The sequence below is a fragment of the Chiloscyllium plagiosum genome, unplaced genomic scaffold (assembly GCF_037043375.1).
Source record: "Chiloscyllium plagiosum isolate Xiang-an unplaced genomic scaffold, Cpla_swu_hap1 HiC_scaffold_3, whole genome shotgun sequence".
Taxonomy (NCBI): domain Eukaryota; kingdom Metazoa; phylum Chordata; class Chondrichthyes; order Orectolobiformes; family Hemiscylliidae; genus Chiloscyllium; species Chiloscyllium plagiosum.
Genome location: NW_028270141.1, coordinates 45,272,550 through 45,296,059, shown reverse-complemented (window position 1 = coordinate 45,296,059; position 23,510 = coordinate 45,272,550). Strand labels below are relative to the sequence as shown.

The 23,510-nt window shown below is 41.0% G+C and overlaps 1 protein-coding gene across 2 annotated transcripts in view; it reads right to left on the bottom strand.

The window, feature by feature from the left end:
• galnt2 (UDP-N-acetyl-alpha-D-galactosamine:polypeptide N-acetylgalactosaminyltransferase 2) overlaps positions 1 to 23,510 on the bottom strand; it is a 122,497-nt gene that overhangs the window by 60,675 nt on the left and 38,312 nt on the right. For both annotated transcript variants that reach the window (XR_006309879.2, XM_043680988.2), the window contains exons 3-4: positions 10,864 to 11,017; positions 6,706 to 6,804 (exon numbers count right to left, since the gene is read on the bottom strand). Coding sequence is in view for 1 of the 2 variants with exons in the window: in XM_043680988.2 (XP_043536923.1) it covers positions 6,706 to 6,804; positions 10,864 to 11,017 (253 nt within the window). In the remaining variant the exon portion in view is untranslated. The remainder of the gene's footprint in view (positions 1 to 6,705; positions 6,805 to 10,863; positions 11,018 to 23,510) is intronic.

The following is a 23,510-nucleotide window of genomic DNA, read 5'->3' as shown; positions in this document are numbered from 1 at the left end:
TCTCAATTAAATAAAAGCCCTTGTTAGGATAGCCGAAATGTCTGTATTTATGTAATTCAAAAAGGGCTGCCATATTTTATAAAATAATTCGGTCTTTCGGTGCACCATATTTGTAAGGAAGTCAAGGGGAATACATTCCATAATTAGTCTGTGCCAATTTGAAAGTCCAGGGGGGCCCTCCGCCACCCAGTTCACCAAAATATTTTTCCTTGCACAGAAAGAAAGAATAGAAAATAGTCTCTTCCCGTACGTGTCCAGGGAGGGAAAGTTCGAAAAGCCCAAGAGGAGAGATACGGGGTCCACTTTTATTTCCGTTCCTAAAATTTCTGTCAGGGTACTTGCTACTTTAGTCCAATATCCACGGATCTTATGACAGGTCCATAAGCAATGTACAAGAGTGCCCACCTCTATTTTGCATTTAGGACACATTGGAGATGCTCCTGCCTTAAATTTTGCCAATCGAACCGGTGATATATGGGCCCTATGAAGTATCTTCAGCTGGATAGCCTGGGTTCTGTTACAGATGGTAATTCTTCTAGCATTTTCCCAGATATCATTCCACGTTTCTGTGGAGATTTCTAGTCCCAGATCCTGATCCCATGTTTTAAGCAGATTATCCATATCTCCCGATACTTCATCATGTAGCAAATGATAAATATTACTGACGGAAGATACCCCCACTGGTCGTAGGACACTACATTCTCTATCGGATTTATAAAGACTATCTAATAACGTAGTCTTCTTCTGTATAAAATCTCGAATTTGGAAGTATCGAAAGAGGTCTCCATTGGGTAATCCGAATTTCTGACGCAGCTGTCCGAAAGACATCAGGACCCCATCTTTAAATAAATCCCCAAGACATGAGATACCCCTGGCTCTCCAGAGTTTAAAAGTGGCATCTGTTAACCCCGGTTGGAATCCCCATGCTCCCACTATCGGTGCATAGGGGGATGTTTTATGTGAATTACCCTCATTTTGCCGCATTATATTCCAAGCCTTGATTGTATTCAGTATTATGGGGTTTTTACAGTGATCTGTAATGATTTTCCTCTTGTCTGAGAATAAAAGGTTAATAAGTGGGTATTTTACTTGAGAAGCCTCGATGTCCAACCAGATTGATTGTGGATCAGACAAGACCCAATCAGCTATATAACTTAATAGGGAACTTAATTGATATTTCCTAAAATCTGGGAAGTCCAATCCACCCCTTGCCTGTGGAAGCTGTAGCTTCTTCAGCTTAATGAGGGGTCGCCTATGGTTCCAGATAAAGGAACTCAGCCAGCCGTATAATTTACATAAAGCTGTCCTCGGCAGCATCACCGGAAGCATTCTCATAGGATATAGGAGACGGGGCAGGATATTCATTTTGATTAATGCTATTCTACCCAGCCAGGAAATTGGCAGGTCTCCCCATCACTGGAGGTCCTGCCTTATCCTTTCCAATAAATACACAAAATTAGCCTTATACAACTGACCAAATACTGGAGTAATAAAATGCCTAAATATACGAAACCCTCCAGGGACCAGCGAAAGGGAAAAAGGGAACCGTCCGCTAAGCGGGGTATCACAGCAAGGCCACCCATTGGCATAGCTTCCGATTTTGAAAAATTAATTTTATAGCCTGAGAATGCACTAAATGTATTAATAACTTGGATTAAGCGAGGTATGGACATCAAAGGGTTACTGAGGAATAGAAGAACATCATCTGCATAAAGGGTAATTTTATGTTTACCTGTACCAATCCTTGGGGCCACTATGTTAGGATCAGCTCGTATAGCTTCTGCTAGTGGTTCAATTATTAGCGTGAATAACAATGGCGAGAGGGGACATCCCTGACGGCAGCCCCTACCCACACTGAAGCTATCCGAGCCTAATCCATTGGTAACCACAACTGCTTTGGTATCACTATACAATGTTGAGATCCATTTGGTAAACACCTGTCCAACACCAAACCTCTCCAATGTGTAAAACAAATATGACCATTCGACCCTATCAAATGCCTTTTCCGCGTCTAATGAAACCACTACTCCTGGTATCTTTCCCTGATGACAAGCTTGAATCATATTCAGAGCCCTTCTAACATTATTGGATGATCTACGGCCCTTAATAAACCCCGTCTGATCCTCCTTTATAATATGTGGCAGTATCCTTTCTAATCTCAGTGCTAACGTTTTAGAGAGGATTTTAAAATCTACATTTAGCAAGGATATTGGTCTGTATGATGTACAATCTTCTGGGTCCTTTCCTTTTTTGAGGATAAGAGAGATATTTGCCTCTTTCAGCGAAGGCGGGAGACAGCCCTGACTATATGCATAGTTATACATGTCCATAAGTGGACCAACCAGTATTTCTGTAAATTCTTTATAGAATTCAGCTTGAAAGCCATCTGGGCCCGGCGTCTTACCATTTTGAAGGTGCCTAATTGCATCAACTATTTCTTGGGGTGTAAGAGGAGCATTTAGGACCGATACTTGTTCCGGAGTTAGGTCTGGAAAAGTCAAATTTTTAAAAAATGACTGCATCCTCTTCGCCCTATCTTCACAATCCTGTGATTTATATAACTCAGAATAGAATTTTCTAAAGGTCGCATTAATCTTTTTATGATCATGAGTCAAAATACCCGTACTTTCCTTAATAGACATAATCGTCTGAGGGGCCTTTTTTTTCTTTGCAAGAAATGCTAAGTATCTACCCGGTTTGTCGCCATATTCATATAACCTTTGCTTTGCAAATAATATTTCCCTCTTAGCCGTTTGAGTAAGTGTAGTATTTAGAGCTGTCCTTAGAGCTGTAATCCTTTGCAATTTAATAATAGAGGGTCTATCAGTGTATGCTGTTTCAGCCGCTTTTAAGCGGGCTTCAAGCAAACGCTGTTGTTCTCCTTTTAATTTCTTCTGGGTCGCTGAGTAGGAGATGATCAAGCCTCGCGTGTAAGCTTTGATGGTCTCCCACATCATTGACGGGTTGCTAGCTGTACCTGAATTAATTTCTAAAAAAGTTTTAAATTCTTGAGAGAAGTACTTTACAAATTTACTATCTTTCATTAAGAAGGGGTCCATACGCCAATGCCGAGGGGATGTCCTACTGTTCCTCGCCTTAGTTTCCATATATACAGCAGCGTGGTCAGAAATTGCTATATTACCTATTTTACAGGATGATATGGAATTTAAAAAAATTGAGGGGGCAAAAAACATATCAATTCTGGTATGACATTTATGTGGATTAGAGTAGAAAGAAAAATCTCTACCCTGTGGATGAAGACATCTCCATACATCTACCAATCCTAATTCTTTGTTCAGATCCATCAATTGTCTAGATCTGGGAGATACTCCTGCAGTACTCTTGGGAATCCTGTCTATTTCCGGATCCATAATACAATTAAAGTCTCCCCCTATAATTATATGACGGGCATCAAAAGCCATCAATTTTGAGAAGGCTTCTGTTATAAATTTAAAGGGGTGTGCCGGGGGGCAGTACAAATTTAAAATCCCATATTCCTCTCCATTTATGAGAGCTTTAATCAAGATATATCGTCCAGATTCGTCTTTTATCTGCTTTAGGATTTTGAAAGGGAAATTCTTCCGAACAAGAATAACAACTCCCCTGCTTTTTGAGCTAAAAGAAGAAAAAAAGGCCTGATCAAATCCGCCCTGTCGTAATTTCAAGTGTTCTTTATCTGACAGATGCGTCTCCTGTAGGAGAGCTATATCAACTCTTTCCTTCTTAAGATTTGATAATATTTTCTTCCTTTTAAGTGGCGAATTACTCCCTTTGACATTCCAGGTGCACCACTTAACCGATTGATCAACCATAATCCTCTGGGCCAATCCGAGACCCCTCGGGAGGGGGAACCCTATCCAGAACATCCCGAGCATGGAACATGTAAAATTTACAAAAATAAACCCTCTTTAATACACCCACAACAATACAGTAAAAAACTATTTCTAAATAAAAAAAATATAAAACATATCTAAGTGGAGACTTTCCCCCTTGTTCCCAGGGGGCATCACTTCCTCTCCAAAAATCCCTCATATCCTCTCCCAACCAATGCCCCACCCTTGACCCAGGCACTCCTCAATAAAGTGAGGAAAATTCAAATATAATACAAAGCTAGAGTTAACAGTGAGCACCCCACCCCCACCCCTACCAACACCTGGGTATATTTGGTAATGTTAATACCATATATAAACATATAACTATAAAATTACCAGTTCAACAAATAATAATTAAATATGATAATACAAAATAACGAAGGGAAAAACAACCCCGCTCCTAAAGACAGAGGTAAAATCGAATAAGGTAACCACCTCCCCCCACCAACATTAACCAAATCCTCCAACTTATATATACATATATATACATACACATACATATATATATATATATATATATATATATACACATACACACACATATACATACACCCCTCATATATACATAAAATAATAACAGAAAACAACTCCAAGGGGGGGGGGGGGAGAAAATCAAATCCCTCTCCCCACCCCCCATAATAATATTAAGCAATAAGGTAAGAAAAAAAAGGGAGGGGATATAAACCAAAACGGGGGGGGAAGGCAGACCAACATCCATTATGTCCTACAGTTTATCTAAGAGAGTCCAAGAATTCCTTAGCCTTTTCTGGTGATCCAAAGTTATATACAGAACCTTCATGGTTAAAGCGTAACATCGCTGGGTAGCGTAAGGAGTACTGTACATTTAAGTCCCTTAAACGCTTCTTCGCCTCGTCGAATGCTTTCCTCTTTCGAACCAGAGCCGGGGAAAAGTCCTGAAATAGCATGATCTTGGATCCTTTGTAGATCATAGCTTGGGGGTCTTTTCCGAGATTTCTAGAGGCTTCTAGGAGTATCTGCCTCTCCCTGTAGCTCTGCAGCCGGAACAGGACCGGGCGTGGGCGCTGGTTCGAGCCAGGCCCGCGTATTGCTACCCGGTAGGCCCATTCCACCCTTACCTGGCCTGATCCAGCTTGCAGATTTAAAAGTTGTGGCAGCCACTGCTCCAGGAATGCTGTAAGCTGGCCTTCCTCTTCCTGCTCGGGAAGGCCCAGCAAACGAATATTTTTTCGACGACCTCGATTATCGAGGTCGTCAATATGATTTTCCAAGGTCCGGACTCGCTGCTCGAGAGTCCGGACCTGATCCACGGCCGATTGAGCGGTTGTCTCCGAGGTCGCGGCCTTTAGCTCCGCCCCTCCGACTCGGCGTTGAATTTCTTCAATTTCATGGTCGTGCTTCTTCAGCGCGGCCGACAACGACTCCCAACGGTTCCTGGATTCGACGATAAAGGCATCGATCTTCGAGTCAAGCTTGGAAAGCATTTCTGCAAGGCTTGCTACTGTAGGTAAGTCCCCCGGGGCGGCTGTGAACGCCTCTGCTGCAGCTGGAGAGTGTGGGGGAGGGGTTGCTGCTTGCTGAGAGCTCGGGCTCCCTTCCCTTTAGTCATTTTAACTTAGGATAAAGTTGCTTAAATGTAGCTTAAATGTAATATTAAACCACTAATTCAGTTACTAAACTATTATAAATGATTTATAAATGATTTGGTGAGCTTGGTAGGGGGTAGGTGACCCACTGTGCCCAAGTCTTTGGAGGAGCACTATAGACTCAGTCTTACTGGGTCGCCGCCATCTTGGATCCCCAAAACCATGGTTTTATTGGACTCACATATGCAAAGCACAATTTCAAAACATAGGAAAGCTAGCAGAATGGGGTACATGTAGTAGATAACATTTAATGGAATAAAGTGCAAACTGATACATTTGGTAGGAAGAACAGAAAAGCAATATAAAGTAAATTATACAATTGCAGAGTGTGTACAGGAATAGAAATATTGGAGGAATGGGACAGTAGGTATAAGTGCACTAATCAATTAAGGTGGCAGGATAGGTTGAGAAAGTAGTTTTTAAAGCATACATAAACCTGAAATTTGTAAGTAAATGCATGGATTACAAAAAGCAAGAACGTTTATAAAACTATGGTTTGCCCTCAACTGGAGTACTGCGCCAATTTTAGCACTACATTAAGGGAGGTTGCAAATACACTGGAGAGGGTGCTGAAGATTTACAAAGATGATTCTAAGGATGTGAGATTTCAATTATGCGAATAGACTAACAAAGATGAAGCTCTCATTAGAGCAGAGAAAATTGAGAGTAGAGAAAATTGAGAGTAGAGGTGTTCAAAATCATTCAGGATTGACAAAATAGAAAGGGAGAACTTTTCTTCCCCCTTAGAAGATGAATTTAGTACCAGCAGAAGATATCAATTTAATGTGAATGGCAAAAGAGCCAGAGGCAACATGAGGGCAATATTTTTCATTCAGTGAGTATTTGGAATTTGCGATGCACTGACTGAGAATATAGTACCGGCAGATTAAATTGTGGCTTTGAAATGGCAATTAGATACTTATCTGAAGAGACAAGATTTGCAGAGTTACCAGAAAAGACAGATGAATGGTACTTGCTAAATTGCTTTTGCAATCAGACAGTCAGGACATGTTGTGCTGATCCTACTGTGCAGTAAAACACTCTACGATTTTATAATAACACCAAACATGGTTTAACATCAAATTCTGGCTGAGAATAGTGCTGTGAAGAACCTTGGGAGGGTTTACTATTTTAAGGGAGCTGTATAAATGTGAGTTTCTGTGAAAAATATAAAGTAATTGAGTATAGCATTTTGCAACTGCTTTTACCTGACAATGGTACGAAGCAATGCTGATCTTGCTTCATTGTGAAAGGTGATAACCACGCTGGTTGCTATTAAGTCAGTGTTCCACTGCTTCCGCCTGCACCTGTCAGTAAAAACACAGCCAATTTAGCACATGATACATCTTCCTACAATTTCATTTATCGAATTAATATTTTTTTTAAAAGTTCAGTCTGAAACATTACAACAGTACAAGGTTCATCAATTAATCCTGCAATAATAAAAGATGGCCAATGTTTAAGCCAGAATGATGTCAGAGAAAGTACCAGCAAGTGATAGACTGATGGGATAGGATAAAAATTTCCCCCTTAATTCCAGAGACTTGGAAGAACACTTAAAATCACTATGGAAGACTAAGATCATCGATCTACAAGGAATGTGGAATAGTGTTCTGAAATCACTTAAAGTTACTCCTGTACAATGTTTTACTGTATATGAAATGTTGACACATGCATTTAGTACACAAATTTGTCATTTTCTGGTTGCGATCAAGTGTGAAGCCCACTGCTAGGTGACATCTGAATGACACTGGTGGAAGCTTTTTTTAATAAAACGTGTGATGATGGCAGATTTGAAAGGCAACAGGGAAGCTGAGGAGAGGGAACCATTTATAATAGCAGCCAACACATTTGCCACGAGGGTAAACTGCAGGATTAGTAATTTAGTGGAAGTAATGGCAGTCTGGAAGTAATCGAATTGAATATCACAGATAACGATTAGCTTGGAAAGGGTACAATGGTTCTTGCAGCACAGTAGTTAGGTCCCTACATCTGAGCCAGGGGATCAGGGTTCAAGTCCCGCATCACTAAACAGGTTGATTAGAAAACATCTGGAAAGTGTGTGAAGAGGGAGAGAAGACAAACTGGAACAGAAAATGCAAATTTGATAGAAAACATAGCATTCTCACTAAATGACTATTGCGAAGAAACTCTGATCCTCAAATGAAAATACAATCTTCGAATGCCTCTTAGGCTCTTTAGCCTTCCATTTGAGCAGTCACTTTTGTTAGGAGAGGAACACACACATTGAGAGAAAATATAATACATCAGAAATTGTGTTGCTAGGAGTTATTTTTTGTTACTATTGGTTTATGCTATGCGAGCATTGTTGGCAAGACCAGCAGTTGTTATCCACCCCTCGCTCTTCTCTGAGAAGGTGGTGGTGATCCAACTTCTTGACTGCTGCAGTTTATGTTGTTTAGGTATAACTGTAGTAGGAAGAGAGTTCTGAGCTTTTTGCCCAGCAACACAGTGAAGGCTCAGCAAGTTAGTTCCAAGTTAGGATGATATGTGACTTCAAGGGGAACTTGAAAGTGATGATGTTCCCATGCACTTGCTACCTTTGTTCTTCAGAGCACTAGAGGTCATAGTTTTGGAAGGTATTATGAAGGAGGCTTGCTGAGTTTCTGCCTTGCATCTTCTAGTTGGTACATAATGTTGCCAAGGTGCACTTAGGGTTGAGGAAAGTGGATGGGATGTCAACCGAGTGAGCTGCCTTATCTGGATGATGTTGAGCTTGAATGTTTTAGAACCACTCTCATCCAGTTAAGTGGAGATTATCTATCATTCTGATTTATTCCCTGTAGATGGTGACAGGCCTTCAGGAATCTGGGGGTTAAGTTACCCACTGAAGAATTCCCAACCCCTGACAAACCCTGTAGCAACAATTTGAATATGGCTGGTCCATCTCAGTCTTGCACAAAATTAATGTTAATGCTGGGGTTTGAGCAATGGTAACATCACTGAAACTCAAGGGGAAATGGTTAGATGCTCTCTTGTTGGAAATTATCCTTATACGACACTTTTATGGTCCAATTATTATGTTCCACTTACGAGTCCAAACCAGAATGCTGTCCTGCTCTTGCTGCATGCAAGCACAGTCAGCTTCCGTATCCAAGGAGCTACAGACACAGAAGGTTGTGGAATTAGTAAACATTCCCTCTTCTATGTATGATAGAGGGATGATCAGTGAAGTAGATGAAGATAACAATTCTTGGATACTACCCTGAGAAAGACCTACAGCAATTGTGATGATACTACAGAGGAACCTCGATTATCCGAATATTAGATTATCTGAAGAAGATCTCAAGGTCCTGATAGAAACATTACATCAAAGAGGTGTTTCCAACACTGATTACAATGATCAAAAATGAACTCGGCTTACTGAAATGCTGCCGAGAACATTGATGGGAGCCCAGGCACCGTCTCCAAATGACTGACCGCCTGCTCTCTCTACACACACTACCCCTGGAGTTCTACACAGGGGTGTTCCCGAAATCCCCCACCCCACCCCCCTTCCACCCCCTTGTCAAAAAGTTGCAGTAAAAAGTTGTGTGTGTGGCTGCGTGTGCATGCACTCACTATTTTGAGATTCACCCCCCTAAAAGGCAGCAGCAGTCTTGTTGGTGTCCAGTCCAGCTATGCCAGAGGGGACAGTTTGGATGGGTTGGGGGGGGTCAGAGGTCCAAAAATTGGTTGGGGCGGACAGTTTGGGAGGCGGGGGAAGCTCACACACACTGTGCTGCTGCCTAGTCTCCTGAATGAGGGGCGGACTTAGCAAGTGCTCGCTGTGTGAATCCCATTGAATTGATCGGAGGGGGTTGGGAGAGGTACAGCAATACTGCAGGTCCCTTAACACACAAGTGTGTGTCTGCTCAGAAGCAAGCCCAGAGAAAGAGAAGGAGCAAGGCAGGCAGAGTGAGGAAAAAGGAAACTTCAGAAAACTCCGAGCCCCAGAGGAGAGGCAGTGAATCAATTAACCAAATATTCAATTATCTGAACGAAATAGCGCCCTTCCATCCCGTTTGGATAATTTAGGTTCCTCTGTATAGCTTTAAGAGGTGTATTTGTCCTGTTGTTTTCTTGAGAGGCGTTAAGGCAATGATTTTGACCAGTCCATTCGAACACACGAACACACACACGAACACACACACACACACACACACACACACACACACACACACACACACACACACACACACACACACACACACACACACACAGTTATCACTTGATATCTCTCCTCCTGGACCGAAGAATTGTATGTGAGACAATCTATTTTACTGAATTTCCCTTTGTGTTTATCAGATGTTACAATATTGGAACAGTTGCCATTTAGTAGTTAAATAGTCTATTATTGAGTTAAGTTATTCCAATTTCTTCTTTCTCTTGTTGTATTTTAACCATAATGTATGAATGAAATGTGCTGAACTTCAAAATTGGTAGACCGACCAATTAAATTGCATCCTAAACGGTATGTTTGGCATTTGCCTTTAAAATAAGAAAAAGTTAGGATATTGGCTATCTTCTTGTTCTACTTTTTGTAGGCATTGCCTTATTCAGTTTTTAAATTTGTGTAAATGTGATTATTTTTGTCTTTGTATAAAGTTTTTGTAAGTAGTAGTATTAACATGTATATATTTGTCTATAATTATGGTTTGTTGGTATGTGGGTATCTATTTTTTTCAGTATTAGAATGTAATGGGAAATCTATGTGGTGTCTATTATGATTATTGTTAAATCACAATGCTCATTGTCACAGTGGGTTTCAGAAGCAAGTAAATGTGCAAGTACTAGTTAATAAAGATTCTGCCTATAACAGAAAGAGATGTCTAGTGACAAATAGAGGAAAGTCTCAGTGGGTGGATAGAGGAAGCTTGAATTACAAAAGTAGGAACAATTTTCAACTCTGAATGTTTGGAAAATTTTGTCTGTTACACTCCCAACTGAATTAGGCTTCCAGCTCTCAAATTTTGTTTATTTATTGTGTCAGTTTCACGATCTCAGGCATCTCAAAGCACCAATTAAATATTTGCGAAGCTCAGTCACTACTGTAGCATGGGAGCTGTAACAACTGACCTGCACATTGTAAGTATCAGCAATGTGATGATGATCAAATATTCTACTTTAATGATCTTAAGTGAGGGATAAATATGGGCCAGGCCACTAGTACAATAGTCTGCTCTTCTATTTGCTTGAGAAAGCAGGTGGAGCTTCAGTTGAAAGATAGCATCCCTTAATGTAGCATTTCCTTGATATTGTACTGCAGTGTCACCCTAGACATTTGCTCAAATCAGTGGAGTAACACTCAAACTTATGATCTGAACAGTTTTATAAAAAGAGGACCTTAAGACTTTTCTACTTACTGATCATGCCTGGTGTCTGGAATATTCCTATCCATTCGAAGTTTGTCACTTTCCAGCTGATTAAACTTATTCCGTGCATATGGATCCTGTCCATTCTTTACTAAAGTGACCTCAATGTAAGCTTCCTGATCAAAGTCTTGCCACCTTACTTTCCCTGTAGTTCAATCAAAAACATGCAGTTAAAACATAGTCATGTGCTCCTAATCCTTTGAGAGAGAGGTGCAGCATCTTTAAAGATCATTTTGTCAGTTTAATTAAATTTCAAAAACCCAACCAATAGCAACTAATTAAAAGAAGGGCAATATATGACAAAATCCTTAGTTAGTATTGTTTTCAGTATGCAAATTACTTCACAACTTCTGTGTCTCTCTTAAAACTTTCCAAATGGGCTCATGGTTCAAAGGCATCTTCAATGAAGTATCTGCCACAGAAAGTAACCTGAACCCATAAAACTAAATAGGACTGTGTAAAATCAGATATATATTGTGTCAGTTGAGAATGTTTTATCAAACATACGGACTGTCGTAACTAAGCTTACCAGCAATGTCTGAGATTCTTCCCAGACCTACTTTTATAAGCACCAGATATCAGTATAAAAGCCAATCACACGTTGTGTCCAATATCAAGCAGACAAACAGTATACAGCAGCCAACAAGTGGAAATAAATTTACAGACTGTTTTTCATGGTCTTGTACATTAAGGTCTGCAGCAGTGTGCCTGACTGGACTTTAACCTTTTGATTCATTTGTTCATTAGCCAATCATTTAAATAGTACATTGTGTAAGCATTTTTTCCATTGTTGAGTACCTCCTTGATTATTGAAGTACGGTGTCAGTTTCACGATCTCAGGCATCTCAAAGCACCAATTAAATATTTGCGAAGCTCAGTCACTACTGTAACATGGGAGCTGTAACAACTGACCTGCACATTGTAAGTATCAGCAATGTGATGATGATCAAATATTCTACTTTAATGATCTTAAGTGAGGGATAAATATGGGCCAGGCCACTAGTACAATAGTCTGCTCTTCTATTTGCTTGAGAAAGCAGGTGGAGCTTCAGTTGAAAGATAGCATCCCTTAATGTAGCATTTCCTTGATATTGTACTGCAGTGTCACCCTAGACATTTGCTCAACAAACAGAAAAATGATGCACATATGTATATGAAATATGTTTTTGACTGAAATTTATTGTTACTATAACCATATCTGTGACTAGCTAGTGACCTCTACTGAATACCACATTGGAGTAATTTTTCTAAACTGACTCATATATTCTTCTCTCTCTTACCATGGAATCCGAACGCATAGAAGGAAGCACCTCTGTATATTCTTTCTTTGTCAGCTAGTCTCACTTTACCACTCTTTCTACCTAGCCCTGAAAATGTTCCCTTTTTAAGTATTAATCATTTTTTTTCAAACTTGAGTTCAATTTGGCAGAGTCCACTTGCCAACTAATCAGCAGTCTCCTTTCCAATAAATGTTGACTTCCTTTAATTTGGTAATTCTTGCAAATTTACTTGATGAAAAGATTTGACAAGATGCATCTTTTTTATTCAGGAATACACATGTTCTGTACAACCAAATGCTAATTTGATATTGAGTGCTTGAATGTTAAACAATTGTTTAATAATTGTTAAGACAAATTTCAATGCAATCTGGAAAAATGTTGTGAAATAATTAAATATACTGTCACTTATAATTAAAATCATTTACATTGGTGCAGAATTGAAGCATTGGGAAGTTCCATAAGAAATACTATTAGTTGAATGCATTTTCAACTAATGACTGAAACCTTGGGGATGGACATAAAGCATGTACTCTTCAGAGAAGTTATTAGAATTGGGATTTGGGGGCATACATGCATGAGTATGATGCACATCAGTAGTGAGAAGATTTCAAACATGAGGCACACAGAATACAAAATAAATACAAATTTGCTGGGAACTGTAGCATAATCAGTGCAATACCAAGGCTCAGGAAGGTAGATGGGAAGAAAATGTTACCACTGCAAGGTGGATGATAACTGGAAGGCTTGGATTAAGGAAAAATTAAATGAAAGAGAGGAAGTAAGAACTGTTTTAAGTCAATTGGTTACAATGAACTGGAATTTGAAAGGTAATACAACTAATCCACTCTCATTAATTACAGTACAGGGAGCATGAACGTTTTGTTCTGGTTGCAGATTTGTGTCACCTCTTCACACATCTGTTAGTTATACTCACTATCAACCAATGAACAGCAAGCAGCAGCAATTGTCTGGGAAGGCACTCAGCCAGTGAAGGAGACAGCAGTTGCGCTCTTTGATATGGCTCAATATCAGGACTGAAAAGATCAATGACAAGAGTATGCTCATACCTAACCTTTCCCACATTCCTCTTGCCCCTTGACCCACAAATCTCTTTTGATTTACAAGCTGAAGATCTCAGTCTCCAACTCGCTGCAACCTTACTTTTGTGAATTTCTCATTTCATATATCCAAGAACCACAATCTGGGCAGGAAATAGTGCAACAGCAAAATGTAACTGATAAAACATTGTCATATAATCTCACACTTGCAGCCATCAGACCGGATACAGACAGTCTGCCTACCTTAAAGAATATGAACAGCATTCAATAGTCAATGCCTTAGCTTCCATCGTAGCACAAGAAACTTTACATCGCCCAAGACTGCTCCAGTGGACTGGGTTTAGGCTGAGACAGTGTCATTTTTCAGGCATGGAAGCTCTTAAAGCTGCCTATTGTCACGAAAAGCTGTTCCTTGGCTCAAGGATACTCGTCCTTGATTTTTTTTCAGAGGGGTAATAAAGCAGGCCAGGCTCCAATCAGACTGGTTTGGTACAGATATGAAAAAAGATTCTGAAAGGCCTTTTGTGCATATGTAAACAGATGAGACTTCAGGCCAAAGTGGTCATGTTTTAGAAGTGACCTGTAGAATGAAAGGGGAGTGGTCAGATCCCCAGCTGAGCAGTTTAGCTCAGTCCAGAAGTGATTGGGAGTTCAACAGTGAGCTGTGCGGAACCTCTCTCTTCTGCCCTTCTAACTTCAACTTGTCAGCATCTGACCCTTTTTGTACCGTGTTTTAAAGGTGATTTGCTTATTAGGGCTGTTGTGTATATTCGGAACAGCATACTTAAATCTAGTTTGGATAGACCCAATTCTGTAGGGGTTCTTTGTATTTCATCGTGTAATTTTGTGAATAAATATTTTTGTCTGTTTTAAACTTGGTAGTCAACCTCGCAAACTTAATCCGGGTAATTTTCCGGGTAAGAGTAATAAAAAGATGGGGCACTGGGTTAATGGTCGGATACTTGGTAGTGTGGATGAGCAGAGGGATCTTGGTGTCCATGTACACAGATCTCTGAAAGTTGCCACCCAGGTAAATAGTGTGGTGAAGGCACATGGCATACTGGCTTTTATTGGTAGAGGAATTGAGTTCCGGAGTCCTGAGGTCATGTTGCAGTTGTATAAGACTCTGGTGCGGCCGCATCTGGAGTATTGTGTGCAGTTTTGGTCGCCATACTATAGGAAGGATGTGGAGGCATTGGATCGGGTGCAGAGGAGGTTTACCAGGATGTTGCCTGGTATGGTAGGAAGATCGTATGAGGAAAGGCTGAGGCACTTGGGGTTGTTTTCATTGGAGAAAAGAAGGTTTAGGGGTGACTTGATAGAGGTGTACAAGATGATTAGGGGTTTAGATAGGGTTGACCATGAGTACCTGTTTCCATGTATGGAGTCAGCTATTACGAGGGGGCATAGCTTTAAATTAAGTGTGGTAGGTATAGGACAGATGTTAGGGGTAGATTCTTTACTCAGCGAGTCGTGAGTTCATGGAATGCCCTGCCAGTAGCAGTGGTGGACTCTCCCTCTTTATGGGCATTTAAACGGGCATTGGATAAGCATATGGAGGATAGTGGGCTAGTGTAGGTTAGGTGGGCTTGGATTGGCGCAACATCGAGGGCCAAAGGGCCTGTACTGCGCTGTATTTTTCTATGTTTACACTTATTGAAACAAATTGCAAAGTTATGGTCTGGGCCGCCTGCTTAAGAATGTTTTGAGTGGTCTGGCCTAGTCCATAAGAGATTGGGGTCTCTTTGCGGGATTTTAAACAGTGAGTGGTAGGTGCTAGTGTCTTTATTTCTGGTGTTAGTTTGGTTGGGTAGACAAAGCTTGGGATAATAATGGCTCTTTCAGTCGCCAGAAGTTTTCTGGATGTGGATGTGGTGACTTTGGAAGTTTTGCAGAAAGCGAATAGACCAAGTTGCAAAAATTAGCAGAGAAGCTGGAATCGGAACTGCCTACTTCTGTGAAGAAAGGAGAGATAATTACATCAGTAGCTCAGCATTTGAACTTGCTGAAGAAACCATCAGAATCTATAGAGATGACAAGAATTCAATTGCAAATGAAGCAGCTCGAGTTAGAGGCGAGAGATAAGGAAAGGGCAGCAGAAATGAAGCAGTTTGAGTTACGACTAAAAGCTGAAGAGAGGGAAAAGACAGAGCAGCAGAACAGAGAGAAAAAGAGAGAGATTTTGAACTTCAAAAACTGACACTTGAAAAGGAATGTCAGCTGAAAAGGCTGGAGATAAAGGCTGATGGTAGGCTTAGTAAGGAAGAGAGTGAGGAGAAGCAAGCCCCTGGTAGTCAGAAGCCTAGTGAGAAACTGTAAGTATATTCAAGCGAGATCCAAGATGGCGGCGACTCAGTAGGTCTGAGTCTGCAGTGCTCTACCTAAGACTCAGGCAAAGTGGGGCACCCACCTTCACCTCACCCTTTAAATCATTCAGGATAGCTTTTGCCCAGCACTCTTAGTCATTTTACACCAAACTTTAACAGGTTGGTGCTTTTCAAAAAATGACTAAGGGCAAAAACTCCCACAGCTCGCAACAGGCAGGGACCCCTCCCCCAGCAGCAGGGACGTCCACGGCCACCTCGGGACTTAGCTGTGGAGGCGAGCCTGATCTCCGAGATCATCAAACTCCAGGAGAAGATCGACATGTCCATTGAGGAGACCCGGTCCAGGTGGGAGTTGATCTCAGTCATGCTGCAGAAGCATGAAAAAGAGACCAAAAAACTCGAGCAGCGCGTTGGAGGGGCGGAGCAATGGGCCGCAGACACGGAGGCTGCTGTTGAGTCATCCGTGAGTCAGGACCGGGCTCTGAAGCGGCAAGTCCGGACCCTGGAGGAGGACATAGATGACGTAGAGAATCGAGGTCATCGGAAAAATATTCGGTTGCTGGGCCTTCCCGAATGGGAGGAGGAAGGCCAGCTTGTGGATTTCTTGAAGCAATGGCTCCCACAATTATTGAAGTTGGAGTCGGAGCTGGGCTGGGTGCGGGTGGAGCAGGCCAACTGGGTTGCTGTGCGCAGGGCCCGCCCGGTTCTAGTCCGACTTCAATGTTATAAGGAAAAACAAATGCTCCTAGAGGCCTCCAGAGTCCTGGAGAAGGATCCCCAGGCCATGATGTACAAGAGTTCCAAGATAATGCTATTTCAGGACTTCTCTCCAGTCGTGGTCCGCAAAAGGAGGGCATTCGACAAGGCAAAGAAGTGTTTGAGACACGTAAATATTCAATACCCAATGCAATATCCAGCAACGCTGCGCTTCCGCCATGGAGGATCCGTATATAACTTTGGATCACCGGAGAAAGTAAAAGAATTGTGGGCTCTCTCAAAAAGACTGTGGGACTTGAACTGTATTGATAATGACTTTATTTTGCCCTCTCTTTGTTTACCCATCTCTCTTTTACCCATCTTTTCCTGGGGGTGGTGGAGGGGCTTGTTCTTTACTCTTTCTTTGGTCTCCTTTTTATAGCTTGTGCAGTTTATCTGATTTGTGGGGGAGATATTTTCTAGAGTGGGGTTTTCTTTTGTTTCTTCTTATTTAATTGCCTAATACTCGCTGGCATTGTAATTTTGTAATCTTATATGTTTCTATTTTGTATTGTTTTTATTAAACAATGGTGTGGTGGAGGGGTGGGTCACTCACTTTTAACTCCTGTTTTACAAGACACTTGAATTTATTTACTCCATTTTGTAGTGCCTGGGCTGAGGGCAGGGCCCTAACTGGGAGAGGTTATGGTGGGGTTATTGGTAGATAGCAATACCCCCTGGGAGCAAGGAGGAAAGACTCCTTTCAAATATGTTTTGTGTTAGTTTTAGTTATGAGTAGTTCTTAATTGTGTTGATTTAAATGTTTTAAGAGTTTTTTTTTATATGTGAATTTTCTATGGTCTTTATTCAATGTCTTTTGGGTAGGGTTCTTCCTCCTGGGAGGTCTCGGGCCTGCCTGGATGATCATGGCTAGCCATTCATTTAGGTGGTGCATCTGGAATGTCAAGGGGAGTCATTCGCCAATCAAAAGGAAAATGATATTATCAAGTCTTAAAAAAGGGTTGATGTAGCTCTCTTACAGGAGACACATCTACTTGATAAGGAACACTCAAAGCTACAACAGGGTGGGTTTGGTCAGGCGTTCTTTTCATCTTCCAGCTCAAAAAGTAGGGGAGTAGCCATTCTTATTTGGAAGAATCTTCCTTTCCAAATGTTAAGCCAGATAAAAGATGAGTCTGGATAGTATATATTCATCAAAGCCCTAATTTACGGACACGAATATGGGATCTTGCATCTTTATTGTCCCCGGCACATCCTTTTAAATTTGTAACGGAAGCATTCTCTAAGTTAATGGCTTTTGGGGTCTGCCGTACAATTACAGGGGGAGATTTTAACTACATTATTAACCCAGAGATGGATAGGATACCTAGGAGCACAGCGGGTATATCTCTAAGATCTAGACAACTGGCGGATCTGAACAAGGAGCTAGGACTAGTTGATGTGTGGAGGTGTCTTCATCCCCAGGGTAGAGACTTTACTTTCTATTCTAACCCATACAAATTGCCATACCAGAATTGATATGTTTTTTGCCCCCTCAACCCTTTTGAATTCAATACTGTCTTGTACAATAGGTAATATAACTATTTCTGATCATGCTGCAGTATATACGGAAGTCAAAACTAGGGATGATAGGATAGACCCCAGACATTGGCGTATGGATCCTTTCTTATTGAAGGATAGCAAACTTGTAAAGTATTTTTCGCAGGAATTCAAAACCTTCTGGGATATTAACTCAGGTACGGCTAGTAACCCTTTGATGACATGGGTGACCACTAAGGCATATGCGCGAGGCTTGGTCACCTCATATTCTGCAACCCGGAGAAGACAAAAGGGAGAGCAACAGCGCCTATTTGAGGCTCGCCTGAAGGCAGCTGACATTGCGTATGTTGATAGGCTCTCCATTACTAAGCTACAGAGGATTAAAGCCCTTAGGGCAGCCTTGAATACTGCACTTACCCAAACAGCAAAGAGGGAAATATTATTCGCAAAGCAGAGATTATTTGAATATGGTGTCAAGCCTGGCAGATATCCAGACTACCTTGTCAGAAAGAAAAAGGCTCCCCAAGCCATTACGTCCATTAGAGAAAGTGCTGGTACCCTGACTTGTTATCGTAAAAAGATCAATACAGCCTTCAGAAAGTTCTACTTTGAATTGTATAAGTTGCAGGACTGTGAGGATAGAACTGGAAAGATGGAGTCTTTCTTTACAAATTTGGCCCTTCCGGACCTAACCTCGGAGCAAGTGTCGATCTTGAATACCCCCTTGACAACCCAGGAAGTACCAGGCGCGGTTAGGCAGCTTCAGAGTGGCAAAGTGCCTGGGCCATCGGATTCCAGGTTGAGTTCTATAAAGAATTTATAGGCGAACTGGCCAGGCCACTCATAAATATGTACAATTACTCACACAGTCAGGGCTGCCCCTGCCTTCATTGAGAGAAGCAAATATTTCTCTCATTCTTCAGAAGGGAAAGGCCCCAGAAGATTGCTCTTCAAATAGACAAATATCCTTGTTAAAATGTGGATTTTAAAATTCTTTCAAAAATGTTAGCATTAAGACTGGAGAGGGTTTTACCATTCATTATAAAAGAGGACCAGACGGGGTTTATAAAGGGTCGCAGTTCAACTAATAACATTAGAAGGGTCTTAAATATGATACAAGCCTGCCAACAGGGAACAATATCGGGTTTAGTTGTCTCCCTAGATGCAGAGAAGGCATTTGATCGGGTAGAATGTCCATATATTTTTGATGTGCTGGAAAGGTTCGGTGTTGGAGAGGTCTTTACTAAATGGGCTTCAGTATTATATATTGATCCCAAAGCACTGGTGATCATCAACGGTTTAAGTTTGGATAGCTGAGCGTTAGCAGGGGCTGTAGCCAGGGACGTCCCCTCTCTCCATTGTTATTTATGCTAGTGATTGAACCACTGGCAGAAGCTATACGAATTGACCTTAATATTATGGCTCCGAGGGTTGGATCGGGCAAGCACAAAATTACTCTCTATGCGGATGATGTCCTCCTTTTCTTAAGTGATCCTTTGACACCCACGCCCCACTTAATTCAGGTGGTCAATCTATTCAGTATGTTCTCAGGTTACAAAATCAATTTTATGAAATCGGAGGCCATGCCGTTGGGAGGCCTTGCCAGTATATCCAATTTACCGGACAGATCTTGCTTTTCCTTTCGGTGGTCACTAGAAGGTAGGCATTAGGTATTTTTATCACTCCAGTATTTGGTCAGTGATATAAAGCCAATTATGTACACTTATTAGAGACAATAAGGCAGGACCTTTAACACTGGGAAGATCTCCCAATATCCAGGCTAGGCAAAGTAGCCTTAGTTAAGATAAATATCCTACCTTGTCTTCTATATCCTATGAGAATGCTCCCCTTGATGCTGCCAAGACAGGCGTTGCATAAGCTCTACGGCTGGCTCAGCTCCTTTATTTGGAATCATAGACAGCCCCCTGTCAAATTAGAAAAGCTGCAGCTCCCACAAGCAAGGGGAGCACTGGACTTTCCAGATTTCAGGAGGTACCAATTGAGCTCCTTATTATCTTATGTAGCTGACTGATTGGGTCGCTTGTGACCCACAATCTGGTTAGATATTGAAACCTCCCAAGCAAAATGTCCCCTCATGAATTTATTATTTATGGACAAGATGAGAGTTATTATGGACTATTGTAAAAACCCTAATGTACTAAATACAATTAAAGCCTGGAGGATAATGCGACAAAGATGAGGGTAACCTGCAAGAAACCTCCCCTTATACCCCCATAGTGGGAGCATCAGGAATTCAGCCAGGGCTGACGGATGCTACATTTAAAAATTGGGAGTCCAGAGGTATTTCCTGCTTGGGAGACCTGTTCGATGGGGGGATTATGATGTCCTTTAAGCAGCACCAGACAATTGGACTGCCTAACAAGGACCGCTTTCGGTATTTTCAAATACAAGACTTTATACAAAAGAAGATCACACTGATAGTCAATCCTTACAAATCGGATAGGGAAAGGAGAGTGCTATGGCCGATGGGGCCGCCCTCGCTCAATACTCTTCATTATTCACTATACAATAAGGTCTCGAAGGACATGGAATGATTATACAAAACCTGGAATCAAGAATTAGGGTTGGAAATCTCTTTAGAAATATGGGAGGACATCTGGGAAAATTCCAGAAAGATCTCTATCTGTAACAGAACTCAGCCTATTTAATTAAAGATACTTCACAGGGCTCACATGGTACCTGAATGACTCGCAAAATTCAAGGCAGGAGCATCCCTAATGTGTCCTAAATGTAAAATAGAAGTTGGCACTCTCACGCATTGTCTACGGACATGCCATAAGATCTCTAGGTATTGGGATAGAGTAGTGAATGCCTTGACAGAGATTTTGGGTACGGAGATTGGGTCAGATCCAACATCCCTACGTCTGGGCTCTCCAAATTTTCCCTCTCTGGATGTATACAGGAAGAAATTATCCTCTCCTTTTGTGTGAGGAAAAATATTTTAATGAACTGGGTATCGGAAGGCCCCCCAGGACTTTCAAACTGGCACAGGATAGTCATGGAATATATCCCCCTTGATTTCCTCACGAATATAGTGCACCAAAAAATTGAATTATTTTATAAAACATGGCAGCCCTTTTTGAACTACATCAACACAGACATTTCGGCCATATTGTCCAGGGCTTTTGTTTAGCTGTGGTAATGGTTGTGGCCGGTTCGGGGGCCCCCGGGAGGAGGAATCCTGTATAATTATGGGTTCTATTATGACTTGATGTAAATCTATTTTGAGCATGTATCTAGTTATTTAATTACTTTGTTGTTTACTTAGTAATGTATGCTATCCTATTTTATGATTTGGTTGTTGTAGAATAGATTAGTAGTTAGTTGGGTTTTTTAAAATTTATTTAATTTTATATTGGTGTTGTTATTATATTGTAAAGTGGAATACACTAATTTGTATTATTTTTGTAATTTTGTTAAACAAAATCTTTAAAATTTTCTTTTTCCAATAAAAATAACTATATAAAAAAAAGTATATTCAAACATTGCCTAAATTTGATGAAAAGGATGTGGCAGCCTTTTTCATCTTATTTGAAAAGGTGGCTAAACAAATGCAGTGGCCAGTGGCAATATGGGTTTTGTTGATCCAAACAAAACTTGTAGGAAGAGCTAGTGAGGTATTCGCATAACTATCAGAGGAGGTATCTGGGGAGTATGAGAAGGAGAAAAAAAGCCATTTTAAGTGCATATGAGCTTGTACCAGAAGCCAACAGACGACATTTCAGGAATCTAATGAGGAACCCTGGTCAAACCTACATTGAGTTTGAAAGGATCAAACAGAGTAATTTCGATAGATGGATAAGAGCTTTAAAAATCGTGCAAACTTATGATACCTTTACAGAGGTAATTATTTTGGAGGAATTCAAACATTCACTGCTTGAAGTAGTGTCAACTCATGTGGAAGAGCAGAGTGTTAAAACGTCAAGGTTAGCAGCTGAGTGACTGAGGATTATGGGCTGCTCCATAGCTCACGGTTTGGCTTCCAGAATCAATTTCAGTCCATCAGTCCATGAGGGATAGAAATTGGGTCAAAAGAGAAATCCTCACGTGGAAAGGGAAAGGTAGATCTCAGTGACGAACCTAAGTTTAATTCACCTCGGGGTAAAAAAGAAACCCTTGAGGGGGACAAAGGAGTTAAAAAGCTTCGATGTTTTTACTGTAATCAAGTGGGCCACACGAAACCACAGTGTTGGTGGGCTAGGAGAAAGCCAGATGTAGGAAATCCAGACAAGCATGGAAGTTTTCTTGGACTAGTAACAAAAAGCGCAAGGGAAGTTAAACAACTGCCTCACAGTGTACAAGATGATCAGAGGTTGATTAAGGAGGCAGTGCCAGATCTGCTTAAAAAATACACATGCAAGGGTAAAGTTTATTCACATAGGCCAGAAGTAATAGGTAAGGAAATTACAATATTAAAGAACACAGGATCCTCTCAGTCTGTAATGCTGAAGGATGAGGATGTATGTACTCCTGAGGGACTTTTGCCAGAAAAGGTACTGGTAACAGGAATTCATGGTGAGACAGGAAGTGCTCAGTTATGTAAAGTGAGGCTAGAGAGTCCAGAGGAGAGTGAAGAATTCGCAGTAGGATACTGGACAAACTCTTAGCTCCAGGAACACAATTTGTCCTTGCAAATGATAGAGCTGATTCACCGGTAAGTGTGCTGCCTACTCTAATTGAAAAGCCAGTGGAGACGGAGGCAACTGAAGACATGGAGAATGTTTATCCAGAAATTTTCCCTGATTGTGTGATCACAAGATCACAGAGGCACAAGCTGATGCAGGAGGGAATCAAAAGGCACAAATAAGGAAGCTGACCTCGTGTTATCCAAGACTTTTTTTGATCAGGTAGGTGGCACCGAGAAACAGCAAATAGGTAAACATGCAAGTATCTTTAACTCTGTTAAGCTGATTTAAGTTCTCATCTTTCTGATGTAATTCAAACAATTATATCAAAAGGCTATCACAGAGAAGGAAAGTGAATGCATTCCTGTGTTATACATAACAAATGATGTCTTAATGAGGAAATGGAGACCATCACACATTCAAGCAGATGAAAAACAGGCAGAGATTCATCAAATTGTTTTGTCAGTAGGGTATAGAAAGGAGGTGCTGAGAGTGGCGCATGAGCTTTCACTTGGAGGTCATTTAGGAGTGAGGAAAACACAGGCTAAAATACAAAGACATTTTTACTGGCCTGGACTACACAAGGATATAGTTGAATTTTGCCAGATGTGTCATACATGTCAGAAAACCACAGGCAGAAATACAACCTGCATCTTTAATATCTATTGCAGCATTTGAGGAACCTTTCACAAGAGTCTTGATTGATTGAGTGGATCCCCTATCTCAAACAAGAAATGGGAATAAGTATTTACTGACAATAATGGATGTGTTGACTAGATTTCCAGAGGCAATCCCATTGTGCAACATTACAGTTAAATGGGTTGCAATTCAAATCTACTGTGTACCATCCAGAATTGCAGGGAGATGGCATTAAACACTAAATACCATGTTAAGAGCTTATGGTCAGGATTATCCAGATGATTTGGATAAGGCAGTTCCGTTTGTACTTTCTGCGATCAGAGATGCACTGAATAAATCGACCAAATTCAGTCCATTTGAATTCATTTTTGGGCATGAAGTAAGAGGTCTGTTAAAATTGATTAAGGAGAAGTTAATAAGTCAGAATTCAAA